The sequence below is a fragment of the Martes martes genome (assembly GCF_963455335.1).
Source record: "Martes martes genome assembly, chromosome: 9".
Classification (NCBI taxonomy): Eukaryota; Metazoa; Chordata; class Mammalia; order Carnivora; family Mustelidae; genus Martes; species Martes martes.
In genome coordinates, this window is record NC_137896.1 from 120868747 (window position 1) to 120893689 (window position 24943).

At 49.8% G+C, this 24943-nt stretch overlaps 1 protein-coding gene across 2 annotated transcripts in view; it reads left to right on the top strand.

The window, feature by feature from the left end:
• The window catches only part of ITSN2 (intersectin 2), a 137332-nt gene extending 114394 nt beyond the window's left edge, over positions 1 to 22938 (top strand). For both annotated transcript variants that reach the window (XM_080813960.1, XM_080813959.1), the window contains 11 exons: positions 6197 to 6318; positions 9194 to 9300; positions 10206 to 10389; positions 14262 to 14360; positions 16058 to 16225; positions 16630 to 16845; positions 17413 to 17534; positions 18321 to 18403; positions 20870 to 20953; positions 21387 to 21560; positions 22015 to 22938. In XM_080813960.1, the coding sequence (XP_080670086.1) occupies positions 6197 to 6318; positions 9194 to 9300; positions 10206 to 10389; positions 14262 to 14360; positions 16058 to 16225; positions 16630 to 16845; positions 17413 to 17534; positions 18321 to 18403; positions 20870 to 20953; positions 21387 to 21560; positions 22015 to 22172 (1517 nt within the window). In that variant the 3' untranslated portion in view covers positions 22173 to 22938. The remainder of the gene's footprint in view (positions 1 to 6196; positions 6319 to 9193; positions 9301 to 10205; positions 10390 to 14261; positions 14361 to 16057; positions 16226 to 16629; positions 16846 to 17412; positions 17535 to 18320; positions 18404 to 20869; positions 20954 to 21386; positions 21561 to 22014) is intronic.
• Positions 22939 to 24943: the final 2005 nt, after the last annotated feature.

The following is a 24943-nucleotide window of genomic DNA, read 5'->3' on the forward strand; positions in this document are numbered from 1 at the left end:
CAGGAATCCTTGTTTCATTTGAATATGTGGAGGTATATCGTTCATCAATTCTGGAAAATTCTCAACCATTATAATCTCATTATCACTTCTTCCCATTATTTCTGTTCACCGCCCCCCTCGCCGGACTCCCATTAGATGTATGTTGGACCTTGTCATTCTGTCCTCTGTGTCCCCTAACCTCCATTTTATGTTTTCCATCGTTTTGTCTTTCCAGGCCACATTCTTTTTTTTTTTTTTAATAAATCTTTTTTTTTTAAGATTTTATTTATTTATTTGAAAAAGATCACAAGTAGGCAGAGAGGCAGGCAGAGAGAGAGGGGGAAACAGGCTCCCCACTGAGCAGAGAGCTTGATGCAGAGCTCGATCCCAGAACCCTGGGATCATGACCTGAGCCAAAGACAGAGGCTTTAACCTGCTGAGCCACCCAGGTGCCCCTCCAGGCTACATTCTTAATTTCTTCATACATGTCTTCAGATTTATTAATCCTTTCCTTACATTTTTTGAGGAAATATTCCTCACAATGTTTGATTTGCTATTTAATTTATTAATCTATTATTATATATCATAGATTATACTTTACATTATATTATATATTATATGTACTATACTATATATTATGTATTAATCTATTATTTCCATGATACTATTATTTCTGTGATAATAACATTTTTAAAAAATACTTTATTTGTTTATTTGACAGAGAGAAAGATCACAAGTAGGCAGAGAGGCAGGCGGAGAGAGGTGGGGAAGCAGACCCCCTGCTGAGCAGAGAGCCCGATGTGGGGCTGGATCCCGGGACTCCGAGACCATGACCTGAGTCGAAGGCAGAGGCTTAACCCACTGAGCCACCCAGGCGCCCCGATAATAACATTTTTATTAGTTTCTTTTTACATCTGCCCATTATTTTTTTTTAAGATTTTATTTATTTGCCAGAGAGAGAGCACACACACAAGCAGGGGGAGCAGCAGCAGAGGGAGAAGCATTCTCCCTGCTGAGCAAGGAGCCTGACATGGGATCATGACTTGAGCCAATGGCAGAGGCTTAACCGAATGCATCACCCAGGCATCCCTGCCCATTCTTTTTTATAGACAGTATTTATGTATTCAAACCCTTAATGTACATCTTGAGTTATTTTAAATATAGACACTTCACTTTTTTTTTTTTTTTTTTTTTAGATTTTGTTCTATTACCTTATGTTCTTGGGGGTTTTGTTGTTGTTGTTGTTGTTAAGATTTTATTTATTTATTTCACAGAGAAAGATAGCACAAGCAGAGGGAGCAGCAGAAGCAGGCTCTCCACTGAGCAGGGAGCCCGATGTGGAGCTCAATTCTAGAACCCTGGGATCATGACCTGAGCCAAAGGCAAATGCTTAACCAACTGAGCCACCCAGGCACCCCTCTTGTTTTGTTTTTTAAGATTTTATTTTAAGAAATCTCTACACCAGCGTGGGGCTCCAGCTCACAACCCCAAGATCAGGAGTTTCACGCTCTACCAACTGAGCCAGCCAGATGCCCCCCTTAGGGTTCTTTCTAGTCATCATTTTTATTTATGGTGGATCAGTCCTTATTTTTTGTAATTTTTTACTTTGAACTCCTCTTTAGTGAGATGGTTTTCCCGTGGAAATCATGTGGAACCACGGTTGTGAGAGAGACCCTCTGGACAGTGTACATTTTCTTTGGCCAACCACACTAAGGGTATCACCAGCCAGGGACCATTTTTCTGTTAATCCATCAGTTTTGGAACTCTTGAACTCCACATTTATGTGAGATGCAAACCCTGCAATTCTATACTTCTTGACCCAGCAGACTTAAAACTCTCCTATCCTCTCACTCCTCTAGCAGGAGGATTGTTCTCCCAGTTAGCCCTGTCGTCTCCTTCTGGAGCCTCCTCTCATTGGCCAAACCTGGGCAGAAGCCAACTGAAATAGGAGGTTATACAAGCAGCGTGTGGGGTTGGCTTCCCTGCAGTACAGAGCAGAGGAGAGCCGAGAAACAGGTCTGGGGACCAACCCAATAGTCTGCCATTTGACGAATATTTCCTGGTCAAAATGCTATGTTAAATTTGATATTATAGAACTGTGGGAGATACTGTCCCTGACCTCCAGTGGGAGAGACGGACACACCAACTATATAGAGGTGAACTACAGCGCAGGTTACGTTATGTGAAATGTTAAATACAGAGGCAGACTAGCCTGGAAGCACAAAAGAGAGGCAAGCTGGGGGTAAGTGGGATAGGGATGGGAAAGTTCCCCCAGAGTAGGGTCACATGAGCTGTACCCTGAAGGGTTAGAAAGCTGGCTGTGTGTGGAGAAGAGGGCCATGGGCAGCGTGGACAGCACATCGTGAGGACTGAGCCTGGGCCAGGGTGGCTACATGGTCAAAGGTGAGGCTGCAAATGTAGCCGTGGGTAGAGTACAGAGACTCTGGAGCCCTGTGCTACTAAGCTAAGACTTCATTCTGCAGATAGCAGAAGCTGCTAAAACATCCTGTTAGGGAAGGAACATCATAAAAAATGTTCCAGCTGGCTTGAGCTGTTTAATAGAAATATAATGTAAGTCACAAATGCAGCCAGCCCATATGTAATTTTAAATTTTCCAAAATCCACATTTTAAAAAGTAAAACATGAAATTGATTTGAATAATCTTTTTACTTCGCTCGGTATTATGCAAAACATCACCATTTTAATATGCAGTCAGTGTAAGAATTATTAATGCATTATTTTATGTTCTGGGGGTTTTTGTACTAGGTCTTTGAAATCTGGTGTGTATTTCACACTTAGAGCACTTGTCTTCTCTGAGTTCAAGTGCTCAGTGTTGCTAATGGCTAATATGTTGGACAATGTGGGTGGAGAGGATGGCAAGGGGTCAAAAGGAGAGGTTTGGTTAAGGATGCTGGCTCCAGGAAGAAACAGGATCCCCTGATCCCCTAACACAGGAGGGAAGTACAGGGGTGAGTGAGCAGGGAAGTGAAGGGCAGAAGTAAAAGGGCTGCCATGCCTTTCTTTACCCTGACATCAGAGGTAAGAACATCTGAAAGTGAGGGTTGGGGCCAGATTGGAAACTTGAAGAGAATAAAATTTTAAGAACCTTTGTACTGAAATGCAAAGGGGGTATGTTAGGAGTGGAGTATAAGGATGGTCCCCACATTCATCCTGATAAAACTAATGTCATGTGTGTTCTAGCCTTAGAAATGATAAACTAGGGGCACCTGGATAGCACAGTCCGTTGAGCTTCTGACTCTTGGTTTCAGCTCAGGTCATGATCTCAGGATTGTGAGATCAAGCCCACATCAGTCTCCGCGCTCAGCACAGAGTCTGCTTGGGGTTCTCTCTCACTCTCCCTCTGCCCCTCCCCACCCTCTAAAATAAATTAATTAATTTTTAAAAACGATCAAATATCTGAGACTTTTCCCGTTATTCCAAGGTACAGAACATAGGCTGATGCTCGTCGGTTTTACCATAAGTCGTTTCCCAAAGTGTGATCCACATACCAGATGGTATACTACGGGATGGCACACCAAATAGTACCTAGGACGACTTGTTTGTTTTTTAAGCAGGCTCCAGGCCCAGTGTGGAGCCCAGTACAGGGCTTGAACCCATGACCCTGAGATCAAGACCTGAGCTGAGATCAAGAGTCAGACACTTAACCAACCGAGCCGCCCCCCGGCACCCCATAGGAGAACTTGTTTTATTCTAGAAGTTATGTATTTATTTTAGTGAGTATTAGAAGAAACATAATAAATACATAAAACCCATGGTCCCCTACATATTTAACTCAAACATGAGTAAATTTACAGGGAAGGACTGTGGACAGCAGAGGTGGAATGTGGATGTGGCAGAAGGTGAATGGCTGAAATCCGTACACGTGGGTGTAAGAGATGCAGTAACCTCAGAGACTTAGAAACGGTTCCGATGGCCCATCCCAGTGGTAACTCTGACCCGTGAGGGTCACGTCACCATCAACGTTTCCCCTCCAGCCTCCCTGCTCCCCACAACCTAGTCAGACAGGCGTCTGTGTTAGCTTCACGGGGTCAGGACACCTGGTCTTTCTACAGCTCTCGCCGGCAGAACAGGGTACAGTACGATCCCCAGAAAAGCTGGATAATTTTGAACATGACAGTGGCACCATGATGTCTTCTTGAAAGCACCAAACACAACCTGCCTTATTTTATTTCTGTTTTACTGTGAGAAGAACTTTTTTGAAGCTGTTGGCAACACGTACAGAAAATAGACCGGTTGTCTTCCCTAGAACTGGTGGCCCACATCTATACAAAACATATAAAAACTCAAAGGCAAGCAGAAAGAGAAGCCCCCTTGAGAAGCCCAGTCTGATCCTTGCGTTTTCTGCCTCTGTGGCTTTATGTGTTCCCAGTGCCCCACAAGCACATCTCCAAGTGGTGCCTCTGCGTCGGTCCCCGCCTGTCCCATCAATGAAGGCTGGGGCAGTGTGACACCCCCGCCCCCGCCGCCTCTCCTGGTTACCTCAGCCTCGATGGTCATCCACACCTCACTCGGCTTTCTGTCTCCCTCACGTTGTAGCTTGCTGGTACCTACCTGCTCTTTCTCTTTGTTTGAGAAAGGGCTACCTGCGGTAGTCCCCTGCCACTGTGCATGAAGCAAGCCCTCAGCTATGTGCCAAGTAATTCTGGAATCATGTCGGTTCACGGGCTGACACTCAGTTCAGCTCCCATGTGCCCTTGAATTGACCCAGACTGAGTGCAGCGGCGCTCACCATGACGCGAGGCTGCTGGGGACTTGCCTCGAGGTCTTACGGCCATGATGTCCCAGAACCAGTTCTGGTGGCTAAGGCAGTGGCCTTGTTGGGAACTGCTGAATCCCAGGAATTTCAGGTTTCCTAACTGTAACACTTGACTTTGAGAAATCTAGAGAAATGTTCCTCAAACATTTCTTAGCAGTAAGATACTCTACATACCTACGTAAAAGTGTTCACAGAGCAGTACTTACCAATGCTGCACACCAGGTGGTTTGTATTTATTTGTTTGTTTGTGTTAATGCTAAGCCTGACCCACATTTTTTTAAAGATTTTATTTATTCCTTTGAGAGCGAGAGAATGAGCAGGGGGACAGGGAGAAGCAGGTTCCCCACTGAGCCAGGAGTCCGACCTGGGGCTCCATCACAGGACCCTGAGATCATGACCTGAGCCAAAAGCAGAGGCTTAACCCACTGAGCCACCCAGGTGCCCCCTGACCCACTTTTTTTTTTTAAGATTTTATTTATTTGAGAAAGAGCACACAAGACAGGAGTTGGAGCAGTGGGAGAAGGAGAAGCGATTCCCCACCGAGCAGGGAGCCTGACTCCGGGCTGGATCCCAGGACCCTGAGATCATGACCTGAGCTAAAAGGAGGCAGACACTTAACCGACTGAGCCACCGAGATGCTCCCTTTTTTTAAAAAAGATTTTATTTTTTTATTTGAGAGAGTGAGGGAAAGGGAAAGAGAGAGCATGCCTAACCCACATTTTTAAAAACAAACTTGAGGGGTGCCTGGGTGGCTCAGTGGGTTAAAGCCGCTGCCTTCGGCTCAGGTCATGATCCCAGCGTCCTGGGATGGAGCCCCGCATCGGGCTCTCTGCTCAGCAGGGAGCCTGCTTCCTCCCTTCTCTCTCTGCCTGCCTCACTGCCTACTTGTGATCTGTCTGTCAAATAAATAAATAAAATCTTAAAAAAAAATTATTAAAAACAAACTTGATGGAAGGATCCACAGATGGCTTATGACCCGCAATTTGGAAAACACTGGTCTCAAGCATTTGATTGATTTAATCAAATCGCCCCTCGGCTGACTGAGTTAATCAATCAAATATCTTTGATATCTCAAAGATCACTATCTATTTTTAAAAATGTCCCGCAGCGATGAGAACTGCACAGGCTCTTCACAAGTTCAGAACAGTTCTCATCCCTCTGAGACCACTTCTAAAACCCCTTCCTCTGTCATTGATTTGGAAGAGAAGCAAGGACCCCAGTGAGATGCTAGGGGCATGGCTCCCTGTGGCTCCGGGGGAGCGGGCGGCGAGGCCGGCCTTCGGCAGGTGGGCGCTGCTCTGCGGACCATCGGGCACTCTGGAAACCTGCGTGGCTCTTTCAAGGCTCCGTTCGTAAACCCAGCACGTCTGCTGGTAATTGTCTGTTTCCTACAAAGAAGACAAAAGGGCTGTTTTGAACCTGTGCCCTGTCTTCCCATAGGGTGCGCGGACCTCCAGAGCCTGGACACCATGCAGCCGGGGGAGAGGAAGAGGCAGGGCTACATCCACGAGCTGATCCGGACGGAGGAGCGGTACGTGGACGACCTGCAGCTCGTCGTGGAGGTGAGGCCTGTGTTTACTGTCGGCGCCGACTCCCGTTCCCAGTGACCCCCAAGCCAGGGACAGCCGTTAGAGCAGCACTTAAAAATGGTCTGTGTTGGAGTAAACAAAGTAAGACTTGTTTCCGTGGCTCTTCGTTCTCACCAAATGTGTCAAGGCCCTCGGATGAGAAGCCCAGTTAAATAAACAAGCCACCTGAAGAGAACACATGTCCCAGCGGGCCCAGCAGGTGCCTGGCCGTGACCTCGCTGGAGGTGTGGCGGGGAAGCTGCACCCTTCTCCATCTGCCCGCGGAAAGGCCTGCCCTCGCTCCAGCCTGCACGCGAGCTGGGGCTTGTGACCCGCACACTTGTTCCACTCTCAAGTACACTCTGCCACGCTGCTAGTGGGTAACGTCTCTCTTCCCCGCAAGGCTGTGAGCCCCTGGCAGCAGGGACATGTGTCCTTCATCCTGCGTCCCCAAAACTCTGTCTGGCCCTTTGCAGGCCTTTCCATTGGGAATGAATTATGTGTGTTTATGTCTACACTTCTCTGACCTGGAAAGATGGCGAGAAGAAAAACCCATCTTATCCTTGATCCCTCCGAGTATCACCCTGCTGCTGGCAGGTTGCAGTGCTGGGAGGTTGCTAATGGCCGTGGAAGCACCTGTCGGACACCGGCGTGGAGCGTGCACGGGGGCCGCACGCCTGCCCCACTCAGACCCGTCACTCACCCGCTTACGCCTTGGTTATTCCCACTCTGCCCGCCTGCCCCGCCTGAGGAGCAAGGGCCCACGTCGGGGTCAGGGCCTTAGGGTGAGAGCGCAGTTCACAGGCCAGGCGTGCTCATCGCCATCCCCCCGGAGGCTCGCAGAGGGCCCGACCGTCCTCCTCCTCCGCTTCCTCCCGGAGGCAGGTGAATGGGACGAATGAGTAAAGTAGCGTGTGTTCATCAGCGGGTGAGAGGACAGACCAGCAGGTGCCTTCCCGTCCTTCCGGCGCCTCAGAGCAGACCCACCACCTTGCCAGGGCGCGCTCCCGTCAGAGGATCCTGACATCCTCGCTCCGATCTTCGAACGATGAAGGTTCAGAGATGTCCGGTTCATAGCACCGGTTACCTGAATCCTTCAAGTCCGTGTTCAGCACAACTCAGTAAATCGACACTCACCGAAGACCTGCCGCGGGCAGAAAGCACTGTGGGAAGGCTGTGCCCAGGAACTAGGGTCCTGTGGGTGGTCCCCCGTGGCTGGAGTGTCCAGGCCTCGGGGACCAGGCGGGTGAAGCTGGCAGGTGCGGGCCGCGCGGGCGTGGTGAGCCTTCAGAAGGAGCCTGCGTCTTCTCACAGGGCCGATGAGCGCTTTCAGTAGGCTGACGTGTCGTGCGTATCTCGGAAAGATCACACACGAGAAGGTTGTCTCGGGTAACTTCACAGTTTCCTTAAGGCTTTAGAGGCACTTGCTGGGAATCCCAGTTGCTCATGGAAACCAGCTTAGAATCAGAAAGACTGGTGTTTCTGTTCTGGCTCCTTCGTGGTCTAGGTTTGTGACCTTGAGCAGATCACTCTCTCAGTCTTTCTTTCCTCATGAGTGCCCTGGGAAAGGCAACAGCTGAGGGGCCCTGGGTGGCTCCGTCAGCTAAGGGACCGGGTCTGCATTTCAACTCGGGTCATGATCTCGGGACCGTGAGATCAATCCCCACCTCTGTGCAGAGTCTGCCTAGAATTCTCATGCTCTGCTCCTTCCCCAACTCACTCTGTCTAAAAAACAAATAAATAAATCTTTAAAAACTAATAATAATTATAATAACAGCTGATTGGGCTTGACCTGCATCATCTGTGAAGTTCACTCAGAACCCACCCACAGCGTGTGCACACACGCACACGGGCGTGTGCAGAAACGTACCCATCAGCTCCGTAAATCCTCCAGTGGAATATCGTGGAATATCGATGTCGTGGAATATCGATGCAGGGTCGCATTTCCGCTCAGCCAGCCTCTGAGGTCCGCATCTGCATGGGGGCCGTGTGAATCATCACTTTTTCTGGTGCTGACCCTCTCACAGACTGCTTCTGGGACTCTGGGGTGCCCAGCCCCTCAATTTTGCAGCTTTCACAGGGTGCGGGTGCTTTATGCACATGGTTTCATTGAACCTGCTTCATCTCTCTAGGAGGTAGGTAGGAGAAGCTCCTCTTATTGACGAGGGTACTGGCCTCAGTCCTTCTCAGAATTAGGCCTAAGAAGGGGCGCCTGGCTGGCTCGATCAGTGGAGCATGTGATTCCTGATCTCAGGGTTGTGAGTGCGAGTCCCAAGTTGGGCATGGAGCCCACTTACAAAAAAAAAAAAAAGAAGAAGAAGAAGAAGAATTAGCCCTAGTAAGAACCAGAGCGCAAACAGTAGAGAAATTATGCAACTTAAAATTTAGCAATCAGGGCGCCTGGGTGGCTCAGTCAGTTGGGCATCTGACCCTTGGTATCAGCTCAGGTCATGATGTCAGAGTTGTGACACTGAGCCCCAGGTCAGGCCCCGTGCTCAGTGAGGCATCTGCTTGAGATTCTCTCTCTCCTTAACCCCCTTAACCCTTAACCCCTTAACCCCCCCCCTTAACCCCCCAAGCTTGTACTCTCTCTCTCAAATAAATAAATAAAATAAAATTTAGCAATCAACTCGGTGTTATATATATGTGACAAATCACAAAATTCTGCTCCTGAAACTGGTATTACACTCTATGTTAACTAACTAGAATTTAAATTAAAATTGGGGGGAAAATTTAGCAATCATAAGTAGGCTTATTTAAAAACATCGTGATCATATTAGTTTCAGTATGTGAAGGTATTGTTTGATTTAGACCACATAGCCTGTGTATTCACACCCCAGCTAACACTTCTTTTGTGTCTTGAATTTAGGTTTTTCAGAAACGGATGGTGGAGTCAGGCTTTCTCACTGAAGGAGAAATGGCCTTAATCTTTGTAAACTGGAAGGAGCTCATCATGTGTAACACGAAGCTGCTGAAGTGAGTTGCGAGCAGCTCCCGCCCCGCCAGTGGACACCCCCGGCCCCCAGGACCAGGACGTCCCCACTTGACTCCCCACAGGGCTGTTTAGCAAAGGAACTTTCAACTGTTCTCTGCTCCCTCAAGCTTTTTATTTTATTGTCATTTTATGAAATGCCCCGTAACTGTAAAATACGTAATTCTTGAAGCTAAGAAATATAACAAAGAAGAAACTTGGACAAAGAAAAATTAAATCATAAAATAGTGTATTAACATAGGATTTCAAAATTTGCTTGACTCTAGTTAGAGCAGGAGAGAAGCTGTAGCTCCTGCCCCCTGGCATACTGGCTGGTCTGGCAGTCTCCTCAGTTCCTGCGTGAAATTCCATTCCTTGGGGTGACTTCCCATCCCCCTCACCTGTGAGGACGGACTCCAGGGCACAGGGGACTCAGCACGCCCAGCCCAGCCCTGGCCGCATCTCTGCCCTCCTCAGGGCGCAGCAGCTCTCCAGAGGACAGTGCTCACCTCTCCCTCCACGCCTGGCCTCTGTGGGCTCCTGCTCCCTTTTTCCCCTACACAGAGTGTAGAAAATTCCTTTCTTCTTGGTTCAGCTGAGAACACATTAGAATTTCTCTAAAGGAAGTTTGCTAAGAACCAAAAATGAATCCAAAGCAATTCCAAGGACCTAGAAATACCCAAGTGTACAGACTTCCGTTTTCTTACTCTTCTTTGCTAACATTTCACCCAGGTTGGCTTGGCCAGCAGAACGTAGGCCCCCGCCGCCTCCTCCTTCTGACTCTCCCCTCACAGTGCCAGGTTTTTAGGTAACTCACTGGTTCTCGTTTACCTTAGTCTCCCATGATATTCATCCTTTATTTACTAACGACATTCGCTAGAAACTGACCATGGGAGTGTGTTGGTTGCAGGGCCTTGCGGGTCCGGAAGAAGACGGGAGGAGAGAAGATGCCCGTGCAGACGATTGGGGACATCCTGGCCGCTGAGCTGTCCCACATGCAGGCTTACATCCGATTCTGTAGCTGTCAGCTGAATGGAGCAGCTCTGTTACAGCAGAAGACGGACGAAGACACGGAGTTCAAGGAATTTTTAAAGGTAACTCCATTCTGGGATCGTGGGCAGGCCACCCTGTTCCGAGCCTGGAGGCAGAGACCGCTGCACCGTCGGGGGGCTCGGCCTGGGGAGGGGCACCCCCCCCGCTTTCCAGAGGAAACACCAATATGGCAAAGAATGTTTTGAGTGTTGGTGTTACCGTCCATGTAGAATTGACTTTTCTTGGCACTGGGACCATGATGTTGCCCATCTATTAGTAGAGTTTTATTTAAGCCTATTAAATCAGCTACTTTATATGCCAAAAATATCCAGAATGTCACTTTATTAAATTTATATTAAATTTGTGAACTATACCCATCTTATCCCCCAAAAAAGCATAAAATAGCTTACTCAAATATATCAAAAGCAACAAGATAAAATGTCAGTGGATGCATACAGCAGGACCAAAGGAAATGAGAGGAGAAGGGCGACACTAGGACTTAGGACGCTGCTTAAACACACACATGTGACTCTGTCCATGTGCTCCACGCGCACCCCAATGTCCTCAAAAAGTTCAGAAACCAATGAGAGGAGGACACAGTCAGCTCCATGGTGCCACAGTCGTAAATTAAAAACAAAGCCTTGGTGCGCAGTCACGCTAGAAGGGCCTTCAGAGACCGCCATGGGTAGCGTAAGGGGTCAGCGACAGCCTCCCAGAGATCCAGCAGCCAGAGACCGCCATGGGTAGCGTAAGGGGTCAGCGACAGCCTCCCAGAGATCCAGCAGCGAGATACGCGGCGGGTACCGCAGCCCAGCCCGGCGTGTGAACACGAACGCATCTTCGCTCATGTTGGGCAATACACACTTCCCACACATGTTAAAGTGGTGACAGAAATGAGAATCAAATCTGTTTTCTTGCTTTTCTACGTCGTCTTGTTTTTTGGTTTCTGAAATACTGCATACTGGGGTCTGTTACAGCCACAGTGCCTGAAGGGAGGATGCATCATTTTAATGTCTTCATTATCAAAAAAGAGTGGAAAAAATAATTAAGCATAGAATATAAGATATTTAGGCAGAGGATAAAAATTCCAACAAAAAAATGGAGTAAGTAATAAAGATAAAAGCATAAATGATATCAATATATCTAAGAACAGATACACTGAAAAGCATAATAGAATATAACTCTGGGGTGCCTGGGTGGCTCAGTCAGTTAAGTGTCTGCCTTTAGCTCAGGTCATGATCTTGGGGTACCTGCTTAATGGGGAGTCTGCTTGTCCTTTGCCCTCTCCCTCTGCCCGCCCCCTACTCGTTCTGTCTCTCTCAAATAAATAAAATGTTAAAAAAAGAAAGAAAGAAAGACAGACCCATCTAATTCACTGTATAAGGCAAAAGTGTTCCTGACCCCCAAAGCCTATATTTGCATTTGTATTTAATTACAAAAATGAAAAAAAAAGTTATAACCCAATATCTCTTATAAATATAGTTGTTAAAATCTTAATTAAAATATCAGCAAATAGGAACGCCTGGATGGCTCAGTCCTTGTGTGTCTGCCTTTGGCTGAGGTCATGATCCCAGGGACCTGGGACCAAGCCCCGCATCTGGCTCCCTGCTCAGCAGGAAACCTGCTTCTCTCTCTCCCACTCCCCCTGCTTGTGTTGCCTCTCTCACTGTCTCTCTCTGTGTCAAATAAATAAAGTCTTTAAAATAAAATAAAATAAAATAAAATAAAGATCAGTGAATAAAATTAAGCCTTACATGAAAAGAAGAGTCTGTCAAAACCAAATAGAATCATCCCAGGAGGACATAGCATCATCCTAGAATAAAGCAGCCTTCGGAATCAGACGGCGGCGGGTCGTGTGACCAAGGCAAGCTGCTTAACATTTGGTGCTTAACATCAGGCTCCAGTGTGTAACCCAGAGATGGTCAGATACTACTTTTAAAGTACTTTCTAGCAGAGACTAGCACGTATAAGCATTCAATAAATGTTAATTACAATTACCTTCCTTATGATGATCTCCGGGATGCAAAAATGATTCGACTTAAATAAGGCCCTGAGGACTGACTCTTCATGAAGTTGGCAGTAAGGGTGGGAGGCGCGGGCTTGCTTAGAAATGAACCAGAAGAAACATACAAGGGAACCAAGATCAGACACAAACACTGGTCAGAATAAGTAGATAAATGTGGGACTGCGAATGCATGCAAATGTTTTAAAATAATGAATAGTAGAATGAAGGATATTTAGGGGTGCCTGTCTGGCTTAATTGGTAGAGCGTGTGACTCTTGATTTCGGGGTTATGGGCTTAGGCCCCACATTGGGCACAAAGATTACTTAAAAATAAAAATCATTAAAAAGAAATTGGATCTTTACCTTCTAAAGCATGAGTAAAAGATTTTTTTAATTTTCCCAATAGTAATAACAGCCGCAGTGTATATAGGGTATTGGTGTCATCACAACTGTTAACAATAGTAAGAATAAGTTTATAGTCTCATGATGAAAGGCATTGTGTCGATTACATTACATTAAAAACAAAGTCTAGGGGCGCCTGGGTGGCTCAGTGGGTTAAAGCCTCTGCCTTCGGCTCAGGTCATGATCTCAGGGTCCTGGGATCGAGCCCCGTATCGGGCTCTCTGCTCAGTGGGGAGCCTGCCTCCTCCTCTCTCTCTGCCTGCCTCTCTGCCTACTTGTGATCTTTCTCTGTCAAAAAAAAAAAAATCTAAAAACAAAGTCTAGCAATAATATTTATTCTAAATGTAACTGTTTAAAAAGTCTCAGAAAATACAGAAATAGAAAGCATCTTAGATATATCCAAAAACAAAAGGAGGGAGCAGTTTTAATACCCCATCGTGGCAAGTAGTTAAATTATAATAAATGTGCTTTTCAGTCATTACAAATGGTCATTAAAAAAAAAAAGGTCACCCAAGAATACCAGCTACTTTATTCAGGTACTATATTAATAAGAGTAGAAGCAAATATGTTGGGGTACTTAGTTTCCTGGAGCTAACAGTCTACAGGGTCATGGAGACAACTCAAACGTGATCCCTCTCCCTGTCTTACCCAGTCCAGAGGTGGCGTTACGATAAAGGCGTCCACAGGTTATTGTGGGGCTCGAGAAGGATCACTGAAAAGGAGGGAAGGCGTCAAGGAAGGGGAGAGGCTGCCCAAGGGGAGGCATAATGTGAGTCTTCAGAAATGAGTATGAACTAGGTGGAGAGAGAGCAGGCACAGTAGCCAAGGTAATGCACATCTTAGGTGCTCAGTAAACGGTAGTGACTGTTTCGAACAAAGCAGAGACAATGGGCAGGCAGAGACAGGGGGAATCAAGAGCTATTTTTAGAAGACGGACTGGCGTGGAAGGGGACTCCCCGGCGTGTGGAGGGAAGGTGGGTGGGTGCAGAGTGGTGCAACAGCTCGGGGACGGAGGTGGAAGAGAAGGCTTTCGGGAAGGAAGGTGAGGACTTTGGGGTGTGCTGAGGTAGTGAGTGGGAGGTCCAGGTAGGAAGGAGAGTAACGCGGCAAGCACGGAGCTCTGGAGAGGGTCCGGGCGATGCTCGGGACTTCGCTGCACGGGGCCTCGGGCAGCACCTTCCCTTCAGAGCTGGGAGAGGAGAAGAAAGAAGTGGGGATCGGGAAGGAGCCGGCTGGGAAGACAGCGGTCAGTGCTTCCGGAAGCAGAGGAGGGAGAGACGGCACAGCCACAAATCCATGTAAGAGGGAGAGAGCTGAAAGCTTCTGCTGGGTTGACCAACAGGGGTGGGGAGCTTGACCTCCCCTCGGAGGTCCTCCTGCTGTTCATCTGAGGCGTATCATTTTTGAATCCTGAGTCTTTAAGAGAAATTAGAAATCTACAAGGTGCCCAACATCAGAAATACAGTCGGCGTTTCCTTTGTTTTCCTCGAAGGTGCACTTTGCTCATGAGCCTCTCCCTTCTTTGCAGAAGCTGGCATCTGACCCTCGGTGTAAGGGGATGCCCCTGTCCAGCTTCCTGCTGAAGCCCATGCAGAGGATCACCCGCTACCCTCTTCTCATCAGAAGCGTGAGTGCCCTGGCTGGGACAGAGCGGCGGCGCCACAGAGGGCCACGGAGGCCCTAGCCAGGGAGCCCGGGAGAGCGCCAGCCTCCCCCGCCACACTGTCCAATGGGCTGGGCCATGTGTGCACACACGAGTGCACACAGGCATCTGGATTAGGCAAATACAGGTCATCCGGGGTCACTGGGGTAACCTGCGCCCCCTCCCCCAGGAAACTCCTCTGGCTTCTCAGAGTCAGGAGTGTGTTTTTCTAGGCAGGGCAGTCGCCCTCTAGGTCTGCAGCTGCGGAACCTGTCTTAAGCCCAGACAGAGTCCTCTGTTAGTACAACCCTGGACTCCAGTCTTTCGGGTGAGAGCTGAATTATTCTACCAGCTGAACACCTGTACCTGGATTGTCTCAGGAGCCCCCGACTCAGCACAGCCTAACCCCGGGCTCACCACCATCCCCGAGCCAGGCCCACCTCAACTTGCGAACTCAGCAGTCCTAAAGGCCGTCCATCTTTTAACAGAAACTAGGTGGCCCTCTCGAGCCAGTATGCCTTCTGAGGGGAAGCATCTTTCCACAAGTTACCATGGATGCAATTTTAATCATCTTACAAAGGAAAACAGCAGAAATAGTATAAGACTTGCTTTTATGGATTATCCTTTGACCGTTGGCCTCTAAGCCATGTTGGCTCAGTGTAGACCTCGTGCCACAGTGGTGATACCAAGCTGACCCATTAATACAGTCCTCCGCAGGCCCTTAGCTGAGATAGTGTGAGCCAGATGTGTCTCAAAACTCAGAGTGTGATTCAAATACTGTCTATTATATGACATCACAACAAAGCCTGGACATCACCTTTAACCAAACACAGTAGTATTCCTGCAGTGACATACATGAGTGATCACTACCGAGTAGAATAAATAAAGGCCTCTCTTTGGGCTAGGTCAGGTTTTGCCACCAAATGAATATTGGAAAACATATTAGACTTTCGGGGCTTTCTCCCATTTTGGAGTTGTAGACAGAGGACTGTGGTCCCACTGTGACCAGAGTCCAGTCAGGAGGCATCTGCTGCTGGGGCCACACAGGGGGATGCACCTCTGTTCTTTTGCATTTGTAACGTTAGTTTGAAGGCACTTCGGAATGAACTGAATGTGTTTTCCTACTAGGGGATGACATGATTTTATTGTATTTTTCCTGTAGCAGAGGGGTCATTGCTTTCTGCAGATTTTTTTATTTTTTATTATTTTTTAAATTTTAATTTTAATTTTTTGTATAAACATTATATATGTATTTTTATCCCTAGGGGTTCTGCAGATTTTTTTAAAAAGACCAGTGACCCCCAGAATGTTACACATGATTGTCCTTCAGCAGGTTCACACCCAGGGCCCCTGGTGGGTTAAAGGCACTGGCTCAGGTGACTGGGGGTGGCAGGCAGACCCCTTTCACACAGGTCCTATTGCTAAGACCCCATGGAGAGCCCCTAGATGCCCACAGGTTTCAGGGCACTTGATCTGTGCAGCATTTGGCACAGCCTCTTTACCTGAGTCCTTGTCTCCCCAGGAATGCAGGAGCCGTGAGCAGCTCCTCAAGGGCAAACAGTTATTACTGTTGTGTGGCCAGTGGCCGGCACCCAGCACGTGCAGCAGCCAGCGCGACGCCCGGGCGGGCGGGTGACACTGCTCACCGTCATCACCGGATGACGCGGCCCACTCTTTTCCAGATTCTGGAGAACACCCTGGAGAATCACGTAGACCACTCGTCCCTAAAGCTGGCTCTTGAGCGGGCAGAGGAGCTTTGCTCCCAAGTTAATGAAGGAGTTCGGGAAAAAGAAAATTCCGACCGGCTGGAGTGGATACAGGCCCACGTTCAGTGTGACGGTCTCGCAGAGGTGAGCCCTGTGGGGCGAAGCTGGGGCCCCCTGGGCAGGCTCTGGGTGGGGAACCGGAGCCCGTGAACAGTGTATGCCTCAGCCCAGCCCCTGGGGACTCACCATCCTGTCCTTTCTGGGGTGTCATTTCCCTTTCTTAGAAAGAGAACTTTGATATTTTTGAGTTCTTTGAATCCAGCTGTTAAGATCCATATTCTGTGGCTCTAAGTGATCATTTTCACGATGCCACTTTGAACTCTGAAGAAAAATAAACACAAGGATCTTTTGTGTCAAGGTGAATGGTTCCAGCCACCTTCCCAACTACAAGATTCTACCACAGCACCCTCAGGTCCGGGGCACTGGCCTCCCACGGGGCACGGGGATGGTTTGTGCTGGCACTCACAAAGCGACAATTTCTCTTTAAGCAACTGATTTTCAACTCCCTCACCAACTGCCTGGGGCCCCGGAAGCTTCTCCACAGTGGAAAGTTGTATAAGACCAAGAGCAATAAGGAGCTACACGGCTTCCTCTTCAACGACTTTCTGCTCCTGACCTACATGGTCAAGCAGTTTGCTGTTTCCTCAGGCTCTGAGAAGCTTTTCAGCTCTAAGTCCAATGCCCAGTTCAAAATGTATAAAACGGTAAGTGTCACGTCCCTGGCCATGGCATCAGGAACGTAACGAGGTGTTTCTGTCACCTCGAGGACCTCCTTCCTGGCCTGAGCCTTCCTTGTCCCCATGCGACTCTCTTCCCCCGTCTCCAGATGGGTCACTCCCCCTTTGTCATGTCCCAGGGAGGAAGGCCCAGTGTGGCGGGGCCCTCACTGCCCTCTGGCCGCTGATGGCCGGACTCCAGCTGTGGGCTCTGGCCTTCTCCCTGGCAAACTTGACATGTAGCCCCCCCGCCGCCCCCATCCACGTTCAGCATCAGGTGTCTGTGAAACCGAAGCGGGAGCAGAGTGCTGAGCGACCCTGTCCCGTGGACACGCGGAACTCCTGTCCCCAGTTCAGGGATCTCTGATCTGCCCAACATGCTTCTTCCACAAAATGGACACCGTCTCTTTTTCCCTAAGTAGAAGACTCGAGAAGCCAGCCTCTTCTCTGCTTCTCAACAAGGCTCTTCGGAACAGACAGCGCTCTCCGGAGACGCAGGCGGGTAGAGGGTTCTGGCCCATCTCACAGCCTGTGTTTTGGCCCTAACTCTTTCAGCCCATTTTCCTGAACGAAGTCTTGGTGAAACTGCCCACAGACCCTTCCAGCGATGAGCCCGTCTTCCACATTTCTCACATTGACCGGGTCTACACCCTCCGAACAGACAACATTAACGAGAGGTCAGTCCTGACCACCTGTGACCTGCCTTGAAGCCTGGACGGCTCCCTCCCATTAGCCGCCTGCAGACCATGCTCGAGTCCTGCTCCTTCTGCACCCCAGGGCCCCTAACCAGTCCCGCCCAGCCCCGGCCCACCGGCCGGCCTCGGTGTGGACGTGCCGGCTTGCTGCCATCAGCTCAGCCTGGGTCCCTGCCTCGATCTCTCCTCAGGATCTTCCAAAATGGGAGATCCAGCACCTTGCTTCCTGCTAAAATCCCTCGTGCGGCAGGCTGGGCTCCTTTGCCCAGTCTCTGAGGGGGGTGTGTGTGTCTGTCTGTCTGTCTCAGCCCCGGCCCCATCCCCCCACCCCCCAGGATGTCCGCCCGCCTGGTGTGGAGCACTGCGCTCCTGCTCTCTGCCCAGCCAGCCACCATCCTCCACGGCCACCTCTGTGATGGCAGATGGGGGCGCGCCCCCTCCTCTGTGCGCTCACTTCTTTGCTTTCAGGTCGAATGTCCCTCTGTCGTGCTGAATTGCCACTGCGGTGGCGCATTGCGTCTCCTTCTGGGTGCCAGCACCCTGCCGGTGCCTGGTGTTCCGTAAGCAGTAGCCGTCCACAGATCCCCAGCTTGATCTTCAAGTAGCGAACAAGTCTTTCGGTTGAACTAACGTTCGGTCTGTGATGAGAAACTTGTCAAAGCCGAGGGCGGCGCAGGAGAGCCGAGCGAGGGCCGAGCTTTGGCGCTCCTGGCCAAGCCCGGGAGGCGTGCGGGGAAGCCGCCCCACGGCTGTGCTCTGCTTCTGCAGGACTGCCTGGGTCCAGAAGATCAAGGCGGCCTCCGAGCAGTACATCGACACGGAAAAGAAGAAACGGGAAAAAGCTTATCAAGGTGCTTGGTGGTGCCCTGGAGGGTTGGAAGCAGCTGCCAGGGGACCCCGGGGAGGGGGAGAGGCCCCACCCTCAGGACACAAGCTGCTGCTCCTGCAGTGAAGGGGCTCAACAGCGACAACTTGAAGGACAGACTTGCTGGGGGATCAAGCAGTTGTGATCCCGTTGGCTGCTGCTGCCCTCCGGGCCTCCCTGAACCCCCACCCACTACACAGATGGGGGGCATCCCGTGCCAGCCCTGGGACCTCCCTTCTCTTGTGGCAAAGGAAGAGGGTCCTTTGCACAACCAAGCCCACTTTTGCTTGGTCCATTTTGCTTCACCCAACTTCACGTCTGTGGCCTGTCTGCCTTCAGCTCCGCTCCTCCTCTCCCACCCGGGCGCCTGCCCCAGCCCCCCTGCACATCCACCCATCCTCCTCCCTGACACCCGGGCCTCGATCTCAGGGCTCTCCTCCTCCTCACATGCCGTTCGTCCCACTTGCTGTCCCCGTCGCGTGCAGATGGCTCCTTCACTTGACACCAGTGACCCAACCCACGGCTTCACTCGCTCTGAGGTCCCTGCACCCGATGGCAGGAAGTCAAGGCGGCTTCTCCCGTTGTACCTGGAGCCGCCCTCGCCTAAGCTTCTCTGTCCCTCTGCTGTTTCATAAAGTCATGCTGGGCTGCTTCCCTGAGCCCACACTCCAGACACACCGCGACTTCTCCTGGCCGCCTGCTGGGCTTCGCACCCTGGCATCTCCCGGGAAGCCCTGGGAATGGCAGTGGTGTCCCCGCCACCCACACTGCAAGCAGGCTCTCAGCCCGCATGCTCCCCTACTCGGAGGCCGCGTTGCGCACCTGCTGTCATTCTGTTCCCTCCTCCCGGTCCTTCCCCGGTGGCACAGCCCAGTTAAGACCCTCTAACCTCCACCCTGGCACAAGGCCCCCCCATCGCCCTTCCCTTTCATTTCCAGAGAGAGCATTCTTCTTACAGGGCTTAATCTCCTTGCTAAGCGTCTTCCCTGTTGCCTCCCAAATTAAGGGTAATGTCCTACCCCAGACTCAGGGCACAGCCCCACCTCTCCTTTCCCTCTGCCTCGCCCCCACCACTGCCTGACCAAACAGCCCTCCTCGGAAGCCCTGCCCACGCCCGCCCCCAGGCCTTCCCAGTCCAGGCCTCCCCCTCATGTTCCCCTGCTGTAGCTGCAACTCTGTTTTTTTTATTCAGGTTCCCCTTATTTTGTTATATCTCTTGAAAGGTATGTGTGAATTGGCTTTTGCTGATTGAATCTTGTTTTAATGGTACTTCAAATGCTTGCTATTGAAGAATCAACGACTGAATGATCTGTAAAGCATATAACGATCTCTTAATTGGTCAAAGACATAAATCAGTGTTTCTCTTAGTTTTGCTTAACATCAATATCTATACATACTGTTACGCATTTTCTCTATGTTCAATTCTTTAGACATTTATTACTTACTCTGTGCCAAGCCCTGTGCTAGTCCTAACTGGGCCTTCAAAGATGAGTATGGCCCAGCCCTGTCTTTAAAGGGAACGGAGTATAAGTGCCGCGCTGGGGGAGTTGGCATGGGGGGCAGGAACCACTTGTCATAAAGTTTTACACGCCAAGTTTTGAAAAATCAGTAGCTCACGAGCAGCCTTTTGTTCATTTTTAAACGCTTGAGAGCAAAACCTGCTTAACTTCATATTTACCAAGATAATCCCGAGTTCACAGACTCATTCCCCTCCATATGAAAGGGTTTTGAGTACATCCTCAAAATAGAGCAAGGTCTTAAGTGAAACTGCTTCATAAGCTGAAGCATTTGCATGTGACTAGAATGATGGTGGGTGGCTAAAAGACTTTGTACCTGGTGGTGACTTTTTTTTTTACCTTGCCATGGACAGCCTCTGTGACAGGGGCGGTCACAGTCCTTTGTCAGACTCGGTTGTCCCGTGTGGAGATGGCAGTTCTCAGCTACCAGATCGCGTAATTGTGCAGTTTAAATAATAAAACTTTTGTAGAGGTCTAGCACGGTGCCTGACACAAAGTATCCAATAAATGTTAGCTGCTTTTAAGTGCTGAATGGATAGAATGTATTATTTTATTACTGTGACCATCGCTAGGCAACAGAGCGTTACTACAAGGCTGCATAAACACGAGCTCTGCAGCGGCCTCTCCTGGAGAGGAAGTTGCGGGACGCGCAGAAGCTGGGGATAACAGGCGCGCAGGGGGCAGAGGTGGGGGTCCAGATGGGCAGTGTGCATCTGCAAGGCCGGGTAGGATGCAGACAAGCAGAGATAGCGGACAAGGCGCCCCAGCAGGGACACAGCCTGGGCAAAGGCAGAGCAGCCAGACACTGGTCAGCCAGGCCCAGCACCATGGCAGGGGCCACGGGGGAGCGTTAGGTCATCTAGAGCTCCGTGTCCTCCGTGCGCTACCTGCACGCTGAGAGGAGAAATTAACCGGGCTTTCCTCCTCTTTTGTAGCTCGCTCGCAAAAGACTTCAGGCATCGGGCGTCTGATGGTGCAGGTCATCGAAGCTACAGAATTAAAAGCCTGTAAACCAAATGGTAAATGCTTCTCCTGTTCAACAGATGTGGTAACTGCTCTGTTCTTTGCTGGTGACTCTTCTGAACGTTGAATAATGGGACACTTAAAAAAATCAGTGTTTCCACTGCCACTAAAATGGTTGTTGGACCCATATTATCATCGGTGTGTGTTCTCAGTAAGTTCCAGCGCCTCCCTCCTCAGCGCGTCTGAGCGGAAGCCGCACTGACACTTGCCCGGGCTCGTGGGAGGCAGCTGGGACGCGGGAGCCCGCACGGGTGCTCCAGGCTTGTGCTGCTGTCGGTGCTGGGCACACGGAGACTGCCGGGCAGATCTGGACTCCCAGGGTGACTCCCGATCTTGTGGTCTGGATCCTGCTTCTGCTCAAGGAAGGCACTGTTGTCCTTTATTCTACCCACACATGCCACATGCGTCTTTGCTTTGTTTTTTGTTCAGGAAAGAGCAATCCATACTGTGAAATCAGCATGGGCTCCCAGAGCTATACCACCAGGACCCTCCCGGACACGCTCAATCCCAAGTGGAACTTTAACTGCCAGTTCTTTATTAAGGATCTCTACCAAGATGTGCTGTGTCTCACCATGTTTGACAGAGACCAGTTTTCACCGGATGGTACAGTATAACTCGACCAGGGAACCCAAAGTTTCCCCAGTACTCTAGAATTCGGGGTCTAGGTCCAGGGTACTTGGCTTCATTTTTGCCCCATGACACCTAAGGAAAAGGACAGGGGCCCATGGGGAGAAGCAAGGCTGGGGAGGGGGATCCTCTCCGGGGTAAAGGGTGCCCTCTGGGGTGTTTCCATTAGGGACCCCAGTCCCTCCCTACAGAGTAGCACAGCACTGCTCCCAGCACCTCCTGAGCGGCTGACACCTACTCTGACTGTAGAGACTTGGAGCCAACGAGGCAGTCTCCTCCCACATACCCCCTGTTCCGCACACATCCAGTCACAGTAACAGCCGCTGAGTTGGATCTGAAAGTTATAAGAATGTCTTCAGATACTCCTAGTAGTTTTCTTTAACGACTTTTATAAAGAAGGAACTTTGACTCTGGCATGTCTTTTCACCAGATTTCCTGGGTCGTACTGAGGTTCCAGTGGCTAAAATTCGCACCGAACAGGAAAGCAAAGGCCCCACAACCCGCCGACTCCTGCTGCACGAGGTCCCCACGGGGGAGGTCTGGGTCCGCTTTGACCTACAGCTTTTTGAGCAAAAAACTCTCCTGTAGAGGGCTCAGGGATCTGCCCAAAAGGCCGGGGCTAGAGCCAGATGGCCGGTGCTGCACCTGGGCCGAAGGAGCACCGCGGCTTCATCCATCACGGGCCACGCGCGGCGGGGCTATTTTCTTGCACACTAAATTGCTAGCAATCTATGCAACCATGATCTTTCCTATAAATAAACCAAACCCATAGCACAGTGCCTTGTATTAGTGTTAACATCTCTGGCTGTGTTTAGATGCCAGGGTTTCCATTTTCAGGGCTATAAAAAGTATTAAGTGGAAATGAGGCATCAGAACACCGGACACTGTCCCGTGGTTGAATGTACCCAGGGCGGGTGGTTTTGGTGACGCTGTAGCCATCCCGGGCCGGGCAGCTTTGGCTGGGGGTTGGGGGGATGGTGCTGTGCCGGGCCACAGGCGCTCAGGAGGTGGAGGACTGGGGAGAAGCGCTGCCACCTCGGCGCGGGCACAGCCTCATGCTGAAGTTGGTCTACTCTCTGCACTGAACGAAAACACAAACTTGATCATTTTGTTCCCAATTAGATTTTATCATCTCTGCTGAGACAATAGAGTTTGAAATATAAAGGGGAAAGCTTGATTTACTTTAAATACTGTGAACTCTAATGATATGGAAATATTTTTCAACTTTAATTTTCTGAAGTATAAATTATTTATGTAAATTCCTTGTTTTGCCTATTTCATAGGACATGCATCTTTAAGCTTTATCATTGCCAATATGTACAGAAAGAATAAAAATATAAGTTTATGAATGTAACTTCTTTCAAAGTTTGACTGATTTATGTTCCACCTGAAAGGCTCTTAAAAGGTAAGTTTCGATGGCTCAGTCGGTTAAGTGTCTGCCTTTGACTCAAGTCATGACCCCAGGGTTCTGGGATCAAGTCCCACACTGGGCTCCCTGCTCAGCTGGGAGTCTGTGCCTCCCTCTCCTGCTCTCTCTGCTTGTGGTGGCTCCCTGGCTCTCTCAAGTAAATAAAATCTTTTAAAAATAATTAAAAGGTAAACTCAGAGGTTGCTGGTAATGAAACCAAATTTTCTTTCTACAACAGTGGCAAAACCAAGGGCAGTGCCTAGGAGACCCTGCAGCCTCGTCTTGAATCTCACTTGCTCTAGGACTCTGGTCCAATCACCTACTGTTTCTAGGGCTTGGTCCTCTTTGGTGGCTGGACGCCTGGCCTCTGTGGGAGCAGGACCCTCTGAGTCCTTCTGCTTGCCAGGTGAGCAGGAACCTCAGGGGTAACTTGGGACTCCAGAAAATGCACAGACATTAAACCTCCTGAGCAGGCCCTCAGCCTGCAGCTCCCACAGCCCCTCTCCCCATCTCTGTCCTGTCGGAGCCACATAAACACCGTCGGAGCTGCTGGTTTGGGCTCTGGAGTTTGAAGTATGAAATTTGTTTTGAACATTGATAAAAATAAGGTCTTACCCACTAAGTCCCGGGTTAGTGAGTGCAGCAGGACCGAGAGCTGACTTTTGGAAAGAACCACGCAGGCTGCGGGAGCCCTGATTCTCAGGGAGCTGGAAGAAGAGGAAAGGTCCAGGGGTCCCTCCACGCCAGCCCCCACTTCTGTCTTAACATAATCACTGAGCAAAAAAAAAGCTAGAAGACATAATTCAGAATATTCAAGTTAAAAAAAATCATCATTCTAGGTATTAATCCTGGGCACTGACTTGTTACAACTTAGATGTGAAAGAAATACGGCCCAGTGTCAACAGAGGAGACACCACTCAACATCTGAAACCAAAACAACTGGATATATCAATTAAAGCAAAGTTTGGCTGATCAGGCACAGCCTCCCTGATCTCCTAGAGGGTCTCCCATAGGGTCTTGGGAAGCAGATATAGGTCAGTGTTTGAGTCTGCTTCTGCCTGGACTTCCAAAGCCTGAGACGCTCACTGGTGGGTCAGGCTGGTTTAAAACCAGTTCTTGGGTTACTTCTGACCTACCTACAGAATAATCCTTTTCCCAGGATGGTGGGGACTTGCATTCTCACTGGGGTGAGCTAGGGCCAGAGCCATCTCTCCGGGTCTGCATACATCAGGATTCTCTTCAGATTCAGGGCAGGAGCCTAGAGGACATGAGTCAGATAACGTCTCTGAAACTCTGGAGGAGATTCAATGTCTGTATTCCCAGCAACGCCAGTCACCTGCTTTGACCTGGGAACGCAGCTCTGCCTCTTAAGAAATCAAGTTCTCTTCTGACTGAATCGTGAGCTTGATTTTCTGAAGGGGGAGGGAACGGGCTGTGCCTTTAGACTCCTTGCATCCCCCGGGGAAGGACTGAGCGGACCCGAGGGACGCCCAGCAACCCCTACCCCACCGTCCATGCCCTTCAGGATCAGGACGCTGTGGCGCACCAACCCGCAGGATTTAACCGCCCTCTGAAAGGGACCGGAATCCTGACCAGCTTGACTGACGTTATGGGGAGAGAAGCGCTCTGGTGAGCAGACCAGTGCTTTGGCACCGGAGGGCCTGGACTCGGAATCAAGAACGCTGCCGCTTTCGACGATGCGGCTGACCTTGAACAAGTTACCAAACCCCTCTGAGCTTCATGTAACAGGAGCTACTACTACTATCTTACTGCCAGAGCTTCTACGTGAATAAAACACCTCACCTAGTTCACAACAGGAGCTCAATAAAAGTAACTATCACTGTGTGCTTATGTCTCGCAATATCTGGAGAGAGAAACCCTGTCGCAGCATTTTGACTGTTGCACAGACACCACAAGCTAAAGCTCGGCGGAGCTTTACTGCCAGTGGCCT